Source organism: Halyomorpha halys, unplaced genomic scaffold, assembly GCF_000696795.3.
Source record: "Halyomorpha halys isolate HHAL.00 unplaced genomic scaffold, Hhal_1.1 Scaffold10.1, whole genome shotgun sequence".
Classification (NCBI taxonomy): Eukaryota; Metazoa; Arthropoda; class Insecta; order Hemiptera; family Pentatomidae; genus Halyomorpha; species Halyomorpha halys.
Genome location: NW_027107501.1, coordinates 972,546 through 985,201, shown reverse-complemented (window position 1 = coordinate 985,201; position 12,656 = coordinate 972,546). Strand labels below are relative to the sequence as shown.

Here is a 12,656-nt window from a genome sequence, read left to right as displayed (position 1 = left end):
AATACATGTCCTTTAAAAATGTTGATTTGATTTGTTAAGTCAAATACATAGTATCTAGCTAAAAAAAAAAAGTAAGGAACATCTAAATCACCAAAACCTTTCAAGAGATAACATTTAATATCATCTTTTTTTTTTTTCTGGTGATAGATATGGTGATATGGCACTCTGACAAAAAAACAATTGAAAAATGATAAATAAGGATAGTAAAGCAGAACAAGTGACTAACACTTGCTGTAACTCAACTAATCTATTGCAAAAATGTTTAATTTTTGACCTATGAGCAAATAAAATTTTCTTTTCCTAATAAAATTTTGACAGCAAGTTATTTCATCTTTGAAGAGTTTAAAGGCTATGAGTAAAAAACTTACTCATTTTCATCAAAATTTGTAGAGCTGTTTTGGTGGTAATCTACAGAAAAATATATTTCACTGCTATTTTACAGCATCTGTATCACACAGGATGTCTGATTTGGTACACGGGTATCAGAAGCCAGAACCTTATTTAACAAAATCAGTAACCCTTTAGGGATATATTATTTATAATCTATTTATTTTTTAATTTGGAATAAATATTCAAAAACACTTAATAATTTTCCTCCACCTTCATAAATGGCCAAGATATGGGTGAATAAAACCACTAATAGGCAACCAAATAAAAGGTGGACAGTAACAATTTTTATTTTTCATCATTAGTGGTGAAAGTAATCTGTAATGTTATGGCTCAATGATATAAAATATTAAGGGAGGTATGGTGTATTGACAAAAAACAGTAATACATAATTTAATAAATAATATAGGATTATTCTATTTTGATTATCATATATTATAAATGTACCAGATATTTAGACAATTCTATCCTTTTTGCTTATTGTAACTTTATCATTTACTGAATTATCTTTGCTTTTTATTAATCAATAAGAAACTTCAATAAACTAAACAAAATTTGCCAATATATATTAAGGAATTATCACAGTATATTTATAAAATTTTATTTGGTCGAAGAAACAAATCCAATATAGCCGTTATGATTTAATTTCAGAGAATGAAAATACTGACAACACCTTGGAGGGATCATCAAACTGTATTAGCGAGGTCAATGTCCATGAATGGTATACAAACAGATCCTGCACAAATCAGGCTTACTACACCTCAAACAACTGATCAAGTTTAAAACAAATTTTTTTTCTTAGACTTACAGAAATTTAGAGCTGTTATGCTTTTAAAACGCTTAATGTACAAGTTATAGTGTTTATTAAAATACTTAAGTGTTGGTTTAATAACTTAAGTAATGATATCCAAATATATTTATTTTAAACATAATTTTTAATGATATTATACATATGCTTAGGTACAATGCTTTACGCTAATAAACATGTTTAAATTCACCGGACAGCAATCTAGACTTAGCAAAACTTGATGTTCCATTGAAAAAAAAAAGTATAATTATTTTACAAGATGTCAGAAATATAATTATGTAGACAGTATGGGCTAATAAAATGTAACTATTTTACTGTGTACTTAGAATAGAATGCCATATCAACTCAGCATAGTGTTTAACCACAATATACAGTAGGAAAAAGGTTATTATGCCTGCTCAATACCATTACTACCTTCAATGTATTAATGTATATTTAATCTAGTTATTTATGTTTTTATTTTTCGTATTTAGGAAAATAATAAGAACACCATTAAAGTTTATAGTCCTATAGATATAAATGGATTAATATCATATTAAAATTAATCTAACCAAGTAGTAGAAATAAATTGTACAGTATACATTAACAATATGATAGCTCTAACTAGTTTGATTGATAGTCTTTATTATTTATATGATATACAGATGTTGGTATATATATAATATAAGTATATTTTGAGTTAAATTTAAAAAAATAAATTATAAAAAAATTAAATTTAATCAATGATATTATCATAATACTAATTGTCATAAAGAAAATAAGCTAGTGTTGATATTCAATTTATTAGCTGTAGTCACTAGATTGTATCAAAGGTTTAGTTATAATTGACAAAGTAGCATATAGAAGACTAATATGTATGTTTTTGTTTAATAATTAATTTAGAAATTAAAATTTAGAGTTTATTACTCTAAGCTGTAATGATACAATATTGTAATGTATAAACAAAATCATTTAATATTATATATATAATAACACAAAGACTTGTAAAAACTTAGGATCTAGAAAACAGAATACCTATGTATATGTAAATGAAAAATATATTTGTATAGGAAAGTGCCAACCAGCCATTTGGTAATTTTCTACGGGTTTGTAAAAAGAATAACTACCATGTATTGGGGTTAAAACTAATAAATATGGTGTGTGTTATTTATTATATTTTTTTCCTTACAATGTTAGTTCTTCACTTTACAACATAATGTACTTTGTGGTGTATCTAAATTATTTAGATTCGGAACAAATTCATTTTTGAGGCCAAGGGTGGAATCATTTTTGAGGCCCCATCACCATAAAAATAATTAAACTTGTCGATTTTTTAACTTAAAAGGTAATATTCTTGTCTGTTAACAACAAAATGTAAGGATTTTTAAGAAATAAAATAATTATTCAATAAAATAAAAAAAAAAGGCTCCAGCCGCAATACCCGGAGCAGACTGCCCCCCAGTGATCCCCATAGGTATGCCACTGAATGCACTTTTTTTTATCTTAAACAGGCAGTGAATTTCCTTTAAGATTCCAGAAGAACAAACCCTAAGAACCCAAGACATTTCTGGTCTAAATTTCTCCATCTTCAGCTGCATAACTATTCTTAATAGTACTTTTTACATATTTTTATATTTAATATATATCTGCATGTCTCATAAGAAATCAATTTCTTAATAAGAAGACAGTTTGATAGTGATTATAAATAATACAAAATAAAAGTAACTATTAATTTAATGCTGACATTTTGAACTACATTGTAGGTCTTCATTAATGAGTACCATTGACGATCAAGCCACTCCAAAGCAATATGAAAATGAAAATCTGTACTTCTACAGATAACTGCAGTAGGCATTTGGTGGAGTGGTCCTCAGTGATCACCTCTAGGCCTGCCTCTGGATAGGTTAATGTGGGACCCTCCAATGAGTTATCCAATCCACATCAACCTATGAAGACCTACAATGTGTCCTGAAACGACTGAAGTTGTAGAAAGTATATACAATAACTTTCTCAGACAAAAGAAGAAAATAAAAGAACTTTAAATAATAAAAATATACAGTAAAAAAGAATAAATAATAGTTATAAAACCAGCAGAATATACCTTAGTATTAAAGACACAGAAATTAATGGAACATTGGCCAAGGAAAAATCATCAGAAAATATGTAAAAATTCACATTGGGTAGTGGGACAAAGGATCTAAAAAATACTGAATGTTATACCTGTCCTCATTGACATGCTTGACTTCTAAATCACAGGAAGCCCTTTAAAGGCTGTCTCCGAAATAATTTAGTCAACTAACTTTAACTAACGTTAACTAGTTAACTTAGCAAATTAAAGTCAACTAAATCACTAAAGAGAAAAACCATGCAATTTATTTAAACACAGAAAAATATCACTACCAACTTTAAGAAACATTTTTTTACTAAATGACACTAATAGAATCTCACAGTTTTTATTGCAATTTAATGGCAAGAATGAAAAAAAAAAATTAAAAACCAATATCAAACGCTTGGGATACGAAATCAGTTTGGCCAACAAATAAAAAAAATTTAAACTAATTGACCAACCGCTGTGTCAAAAGTAGTTATTTTCATTTTATTTTTATTATATTAAATTGATGATAAAACTTTCATTAATACTTCGGGTGACCTTTTGCTGTTAATATGCATTGAAGATGCTATGGTACTAAATCAATTTATTTTTGCGCTAATGATGGATTTTCTCCTTCTCTTAGCTAATAAAGCTTTTTAAACTAAAGTATTTATAAACATTACGTTTTCTGACTTGGCTCTTCACATATTTCTACAATTGCTCCATTTCCAGTGACTGTGAGGGGTCACCATTCATTTCAATATATTGAGAGGGCTTTCTTTAACCAAGTTAGGGTCCCGGGCACTTTAATAAATAAGGACTGCCAGATTTGAAAATTTCGGGTTATCACTCAAAATAAAATATATACCAATATCATTATTTTATATAACATTTAAAAGATAATAAAAATGTATAAGAAATAAAGTTAAACATTTACCGATGTTTAACTTCCTGATCGACCACAAGAATTAGCGAACCCTTCAGGTTACTCCCCCAGTGAGCTCTTGGGGCAAAGAAACTCCACTGTACGTGATGTAGCAGTTTTTCCCAATTTTTGACATCTATGTATCTCCTTTCTATAATTTTCGTGTCACTGAATACTCCACAAAAAAATAAATAAATAAACATTAAAAAATAAAAACTATATACTTTAATAACAATCAAAACATATATATTTTTTATTGTGCTTCTTACAAAAGCGAAACAATAATAAACTAAAAAGAATATTCATTCGTTAAAAAATATACATTAAATTTATATTATTTGAGGAAGTGATAGTTGAGCACGTTGGAATGAGGATCCCATAGAACTTGATTCACAACATAGTGGATTTAATTCCCATCTGGGTCAGGATATTTATACTGAGTACAATATTTATTTCTGAAATATCTTGGCATTCCCTCTCAGAGTCTCCAATTGATGACTTGGGTCATAAAAAAAAGAAGTTAATTTTCATTATTTACTGTTTATTGATTGCTATTCTAATTCGGTTTAGATCCAATTCAACCAGCAATCCATAATCCATAATTTAAAGGTAACAATTATTCATTGTAAAAAATCTTCACACAAACTAAATCGTATAAAAAACCTTTTCAATTAGAAAAATCACATGAAAAATAAAAATATCCACTTGCATGCTGTAAGTTCGATGTGTAAGTACTGGAGGTTTTTGTGTTAACACTGTTGTTTGGGGCAAAGATTGGAGGAATATGTAGAATATGTAGCACCTAACGTCGTCATAGCAATTATTTATTTATTACCCTACTCTGCCTGTTTAGGGAATACGGGTATTCACAGCAGTCCACCCAACAGGTAACAATTGTTTTCTGTTTTTTTATATTTGAAATCAGTGAATCATCGGATATAACGCTATGCTAAAACGAACTGAAATGAATAGTAACCCCTCAGTCACTGGACATTGATCCTATTGACCAACCGTAAACATATCTTAAGGATCAGTCAGAAAACCCAATGTTTCTAATTTATATTGTTTAAAAAGTTTTATTATCAAGGAGTGGGGTGATATTTGGTTCTGCCTTTACTTCAGATAAGTAACCGTGGTTGCCTAGAAGAGATATGCTTGGCGTAAGTTGTGCCATCATGGAGAGGTGCTAATTTTGATGGATTAATGAATTGTTGGAGAAAGCCGCAGTAAATGGCTGGGGTGAGGCACTATCAGTCCGAATGACCCTTTGTATATAAAATATCAAATAGATATAATCTTGTGCAATGTCTCTTTCAATTCTCAATAAACAAAAAACTTGTCAGGCCATTATTTTGCCATTTGCCTTATATAATAAAGCGAAACGCAAGATATGAGCGCAGCCTTCCCTCCATTTCAAATTATGAATGATCGGATTTCAAAATTTTCTCGGTTAACCATCAGTAATATTATCCCTATAACATCCATGTTTGGTTCAAATTCCGATCCAAAGGGATCCCTTAACGTAAATTTTAAAAAACTGATCCCGAGCCTTATCCTTATCATGAGATAAAGACTGACGAGTTGCTTTGAATAATCCATAATTTTTTCCATCTGTTCACTTCAGAATCTAGCCATCTCTACATATGGACGGTACTCTCCATTCATTCATTACATCTTTTAACATCATTTGATTACTTCATTAATTTAAAGTTGATAAATGTGCTTTGATCGATTGCTCTTTCAGCAAACAGAAATCTGGCCATAATTCTTATTTATTTATCCTACTTAAGTCGGGTTAAGAGCTTCAATCTTCCTGTTAATGAAATTTATAACACCCATATTGTGGGATTTAATTCATTTAAGGATTGACCCTTCAGAATACTTGTCAAAGAATCGATACCAAGAGTATCGAAATACAATTGATGTATTTATTTGTTGATAATCCTGACTGTTGATTGCTCTATGGTCGGTAATTTGAATGGTGAGGTTTCGGCGTGTTTGATAGTGGATTAAGTATATTAGATGAATCTACATCTAATATTAATACAATTAGGAAATAAAAACCCTCAGAATGCCCTTTTTGCGTTTAATGTTCTAATTTAAGTACTACCTTATTGATCCAATTTAGTTAAAAGGTTGTGATATTTTAATACCAATTGAACTGTTAGGATTTCTTTATAAGCAAAAACTTTAGAAGTAGGCAGATCCTTATAGCAGAATATGGCACCTCCGGCAGTTGAACCACTAACTAGTGATGAAAAGGCAGTGATTGATTTTATTAACAAAAACGATTTAAATGGTTTGAAGGCACATATGAGTCAACTTGGAATTAAACCTACTATTGTTGATGAACATGGTATGACCCCACTTTCTCATGCTGCTTATAAAGGATATGTCGAAATATGTCAATATTTATTGGATCAAGTAAGTTAGTATATTAAATGATTTATGTTGATCCATTAATTTTTTAAAATTTACATTTCTAGTTTCCTGTTTCTTAGGGAGCTGATCCCAATGATGCTCATCATCAACATGGTTACACAATTTTGCATTTTGCTGGCTTAAGTGGAAGTGTAGAATTGTGCCAACTATTATTAGAGTCAGGTGCAAATGCATCTGCACTTAATTCAGTCGGGCGGACAGCAGCTGAAACTGCAGCTTTTGTTGGTAGGGTGAATAATATATTACAGTTTCTTTTATACCTTTCAATACCCATCAACCTACTCATACATGGTTAATCTTTATTGTAGAAGTAGTTGGTAAATTTCTCAATTGATTAATGAAGTTAAATGTATATTGTTATTAATTTCTGATAGTTAACTGGAGTGTGCAGACAGTTTTAATCGTACTTAGCCCAGTTGTTGCTTCTTTTGTAAAATGAATACATTTATTTTTTGTTGAATATTCTCAACATATTTCACTTGGATTTTAAATAGGTTCATTATGAAGCTTGGGCATATTGAACATAATGTGCAATAAGTATAATTTTGGAAGCCATTTTTGTATTTTCTTTTTATCATCAGTTAGACAGTCACTTATTGAAAGGAGAGTTTATTTAACCATGCCTAGATGTATCATTTTAATTATGTTTTAGGAGGACATGATGACTGCTAGAAGAGGGTTTCAAAATGCCCACTTCAGGAGCAGTGTTGGTTCGATAACTGCAATTTATTTTGTGGCAGTTCCACAAAATAGAACTAGGCATTATCGCTCTTCTAATCAATTACATTAGGGTTGCAACCTTTTGATAGCCATAAGGATGGCGCAATAAGCCCACAAGAGCTCCGGACTTAAGCTGTGGCTAGCAGCTTACCTGTCAGGACTTTAATAAAAAGTTGTTAAACAATTTTTATTTCTTTTATTGTAGTATTTGAATTAAAAACAACTTATATTTGTTATTTAAATCTGGATTTTTAGAGTAATCACAGCTTCTCAGATTTTGGGAAAGTTCTGAAATATTATCCTTAAGCTTTGTCATTTAATATTAACCCTCTTCTTGGCTACCAATAAATATAGAAGAAAATAAAATTTTCTTTTGTTTCTCTTTATATTGATGGAAGTATAAAGTATTTGGAAAAAATCTTGCGCTCATCGCACAACTTTCACTTTTTATAAAAATTAATATTCTATGTTTTCTCAATGTGAAAATATTCAATATTAACTTTCTGCCAAGAGTATAATAGTTTTTAAAAAATATGAAAATGAAAAAAAGTGACGGTCCTATATCACTTTTGAAATATTGCCTTAAAATGGGAAGAGGATACTTTAAGATAGTTAAATATCTAAAAAGCGCCTGAAATTAAAAAGGGTGTGAAACCATTCACTCCCACTCTCCGTGGTAGCCTTACTTGTCTGTCTTTTCAAACAGACAATTATAGGGAGTAGGTTGGTCAATGTACGACATGATACAATCTCACTAGAGGAGATCATAACACAAAAACAGGCCATGCTTCCAGGCTGGACCTGCCCCACTAAGACCCCCAGGGAGCGACGGTCCTAAATCACTTTTGAAATATTTGGGTTAAACAGGAAGTGGAGTCTTAAGATAGTTTAATAGAGCTGTATTTAAAAAGCACCTGAAATTGGAAAATAGCGTGAAACCATCCACTCCTGCGCTCTCTGGTAGTCTTACGTATCAGATTTTTCAAACAGACAATTATAGCAAGTAGGTTGCTCCTACTTCCTATTGTTACCCGTTTGGTAATGGGATGTAGAGACTTTAAGATAGTTTAATCTGGTAATGGGATGTAGAGACTTTAAGATAGTTTAATCTTTAAGATAGTTTAATCTGGTAATGGGATGTAGAGACTTTAAGATAGTTTAATCTGGTAATGGGATGTAGGGACTTTAAGATAGTTTAATCAAACAATATTTCAAAAGCGCGTGAAATTGAAAAATGGTGTGTTTGCTTTTCAGATTGTGACATGTCGTACATCAACCAACCTAATCGCTGTTATTGTCTTGAAAAGTCAGGTAAGTAAGGCTACCATCGAGGGTGGGAGAGCAGGGTTTTATGTCGTTTTTTTATTTTCTGGCACTTTTAAATATTACTTGATTAAACTATTTTAAAGTATCCTCTTCCCATTTAAAGTAAACATGAGTGATTTTATTTGTATATATGAATAGGATCGGAAAATCTCAGGCGGCTTTTTTTTTAGATTCAAACTCTTGTCTCCTATTTTCTCCTTTAATTATTTATCAAATTCTTTAATATTTTGTATTTATCCATTGTTTATTATTGCTGTCAATGTAAATTGGTTATTTATTTCAAACAGTAAAATTAAAGGTACTTTAGAGCAAGATTTTTTAAAAAATACTTCATTTAGGCTCTGTGGTACTATTTATATGAGTGTTTTTTTGTCAAATTATAAAAATAAGTTGAACAATTATTAAAACAAAACTGTTACCAACCTTATTTCTCTATCTTAGCAAATTTCCTTGGATTTCTATTAATTTTTATTTTTCACATTTAAACAGTAGTTTGTCACAATAGCAATTACTTCCAATTAGTTAAGGATTCAAACTATCCATTGTTTGTCATATGTTGATTCTTAAGAGATTTGAACATTCAACAAAATTATGGGACCATCATAGTTTCCATGCCAAGCATAGGGTTAAAGATATTTTTGAACTTTACTAATCATAATTTACTTTTTTAAATGGATTGGCTGTAGGTATCTGAGAGCTGAGTGCCCAAATTAAAACTAAAGCTCTTCTTTTTGTGTTACTCTGATTTTATTTTCTTCTTCTCATGTCCTTGTTTCCTTTTATTAATGCTTGTATAAGTCTCCTAATATTCTACTATGTGTATTATTTAAATTAAATTTAGCTTATTAGGTTTTAAGAGAATTTATTTCTTTTAGGAAACTATCGGTGTGTAAGCAGTATTAATAATTTTCTGCCAAAATCAGAAGTAGATTACTATAGTGTTATTCATGGACTGGAAACTGAGCCTAAATTGTCTCCAGGTCTTGCTGCACCTCTTCATAAATTCATTATCCAAGTACTTTCTTCATATTCTAATATATATTTTATAAAAAGCATATAAAAGCTAAGAATTAATATCTTCAAATACTTTTATTAGTTAGTTTCAAATACTTTTATTAGTTAGTTTACTTTGACTTACGGAACAATGGTAGAAAAAAAAAATTAAATTATGGTTAAATGTAACATTAAGGGAAGAACCTCTTTGAGCAAGTGGAGGCCATAACATTGAGACGTGGGACCCTCCGGATTAGAGATGGACCCCTTCAAATTATTTTCTAAACAACACGTTAGTTAATTTATTTAATATTTGAACAGAAATAAACATTAAAAAGAAAAATTGATTATTTTTAGAAGGTAAATGATAATTTGTTATTGGCAAAATCATGAATTACTATATAAAAGTTTATTTTAGTCTGTTGATTTCTTTCAACATCAGTAATAAACTGCTTAATCTTTCTTAAAGCAATCACACTTGTCAGACATTCCTGATTTGTTTTAAATTGTGGTTGACAGAAGTAAGGGGGCTCGGAGGACCCATGGGTTAAAGATCGTACTGGACAGTGCAACTACTGAAAGGACTTGTTTTCTCACTTTATAAAGCGTACAGCAACTTCTAAAAGCATACACCATGATTATGAACTATAACAGCTAAACAATCTTGGAACAGACTGTTATTGGTTGAAAAACTGGCCAAAATTGATCTCTGCTTTGTCTGCTAATAATGCTATGGGTCATAGGAGTTAAGGGGCCTGATCAATCGCGGGACCAGTAGTGTGAAGATGGCATGGGCTATAGAATGTTCAAAAACCAATGCAGGATTTCATATTGTCTTTTTTTTTAATTAGATTAATTTTGTTTTAGCTAATCCTTTTCCATAGATCATGACCATCTACAAGCCTTGTAGAAGAAAATTTAGAAATAATAAAGCTTTCAAGTGGTACATTGATCATTTCTGGCCAGTTGTAGAAATAGAAAAATTTAAAAAGCTGAGAAACCAGATTTCCATTTTAAAACACTGCTGGCCATGATTTAATTTTTTTTAAAAACTATTTTTAACTTTTTGCCTACCCAGAGTTAATGTTTGCATGTTTAGGAATTTTCAAGATGAGTTTTTGTTTACACTTCGACGCTGGGCTCCCCTGGGAAACCGCTTAAAAGCACAATTTTTTAAAAAATATTTTCTTTTATTCAATTAAGCATTTTGTATAATATATAAAATGTAATATTTAGCCAAATAAAGTTAAAATACATGTTTTTTAACTTTGAGTTGTCTGTATCTGCCTTTGGACCTATGTAGATTTTTTAACTGAATTACCAATTAAGGACTCTAGAAAGTTGTATATATCGCCACATTCTCTATAAAACATTTAAACAACATAAAATAATCCAAAACAATGTAAAAAGATATATATTTTTTAAATAAAAAAATTCAAAACTTTTGAACATATTAAAAATGTAAAATAAAAGAATACATGAATAAATAAATTTATATATTTAAAAAAATAAATTTGAAAAAAATTGATAAAAATTTTTTAAGGAGTACAAAAATCCTTAAAGGCAGCAGAACCCTATACAATCATAGCTGGTGGAAGCTAGGGCAGTATTAAATACAGTTCAGGACAGTCCAAGGTGTAAGAAAGGTTCTTGAACATTATCCCACCAAAGTGATCTTTCTTGACAACACATTATCATCATATCTGCTCTGAAGGGATTTTCATTACACGGTTCATAAATACCTAATAAACAAAATTTTAAAATCAAAATTAAGATATAGTCCCTCCAGGTGCCAATGTATTTATTTTTTCTGAATTATCTATAAAGTATGATCAAATAGAATCTGAACTGAAATTGGTGTTATTTAGGCTCCTAATATTTTTAATTCAGCTGGAAATGAATATTAGTATCATCCCATACCATATCATCCTTACCAAACATACGATGGTCTCAGATTTAAATATATATTTTTTTAATATAGTCTATCTGCCCTCCTTATTAATCATGTAAATTTTTATTTTGATATCTTGCTTACTTTTAGAGATATTATTTTTTTTAAATCTCTCTATGGTATATAAAAGTTTTTGATCAGTAAGTAATATTTTATTTTACATATACCACTGTGTAATATTTTATCTGATCACTGTAATATTTTATTTTACATGTGATTACTGTCTAATATTTTATTTAACATGTAAGGTGGAATAATAAACAAAATCGAGTTTAACTGATGAAAAATACATTTTGCGAAAAAAAAGAAATGAAGAAGGTTATGTGTATCGATTCAAAAAGTGATCAATAACATTGTTTTTAAAGAGGCTCTAAATTGAAGTACAAATTAAAATGCTGGGATAAAGACTTAAATCTTTTTTTCTTCCTTACACTACATTAAAAAAAAAATACAATGTTAACTACAGAATACATATAAATTACAGGTATACAATTTGAGCAATGAGTAGTGCCATTAAATGAACAGTTGTATAATGAAATTTATACATAAATTGTATTAAATATTGTAATTAAAATACTATATATATTAAAAGTACTGAAAATAGCTAAAGTTACAAATTTGTTCTTAAATTTGTATAAGTGATCATTTCCTGTTAAATTAATTATATTATCACTCAAAACCTCTCTAATTTTATTTTGAGACTATTAGTCCATAAAGGATCATTTAGTAAAAGCAAATAGTTAAGTAACTATTAGGACTTTTATGTTGAATTTAATTTTTAAAGTTTATTTATTTTTTCAAGTATTTATTAAGTCTAAAATTAAACTTTTAATGACCACAATTTAATAAATAGATTAATAAATATCATGTCCTGGAATAATTGGGATATGATGAAATTTGCTGGAGTTATGAATTTTTGGCTAAAACTAAGCCATAAATGATATATAGGGAGATGGTCAGGGTTGCGGTCAAAAGAGAAATAAAAATAGTTTACAACTATTTATTTTCCAACGTTTCGCCCCACTTTGCAGGG

The 12,656-nt window shown here is 29.5% G+C and overlaps 2 protein-coding genes across 3 annotated transcripts in view; both read left to right on the top strand.

The window, feature by feature from the left end:
- DAT (Sodium-dependent dopamine transporter) overlaps window positions 1-2,341 on the top strand; it is a 156,104-nt gene extending 153,763 nt beyond the window's left edge. For both annotated transcript variants that reach the window (XM_067045869.1, XM_067045868.1), the window contains exon 14: window positions 1,039-2,341. In XM_067045869.1, the coding sequence (XP_066901970.1) occupies window positions 1,039-1,170 (132 nt within the window). In that variant the 3' untranslated portion in view covers window positions 1,171-2,341. The remainder of the gene's footprint in view (window positions 1-1,038) is intronic.
- A 3,803-nt stretch (window positions 2,342-6,144) lies between these two features.
- Window positions 6,145-12,656, top strand: part of LOC106678365 (ankyrin repeat and MYND domain-containing protein 2) — a 10,127-nt gene continuing 3,615 nt past the window's right edge. The window contains exons 1-3 of the mRNA XM_014416838.2: window positions 6,145-6,615; window positions 6,693-6,858; window positions 9,555-9,694. Of these exons, the coding sequence (XP_014272324.1) occupies window positions 6,412-6,615; window positions 6,693-6,858; window positions 9,555-9,694 (510 nt within the window). The 5' untranslated portion in view covers window positions 6,145-6,411. The remainder of the gene's footprint in view (window positions 6,616-6,692; window positions 6,859-9,554; window positions 9,695-12,656) is intronic.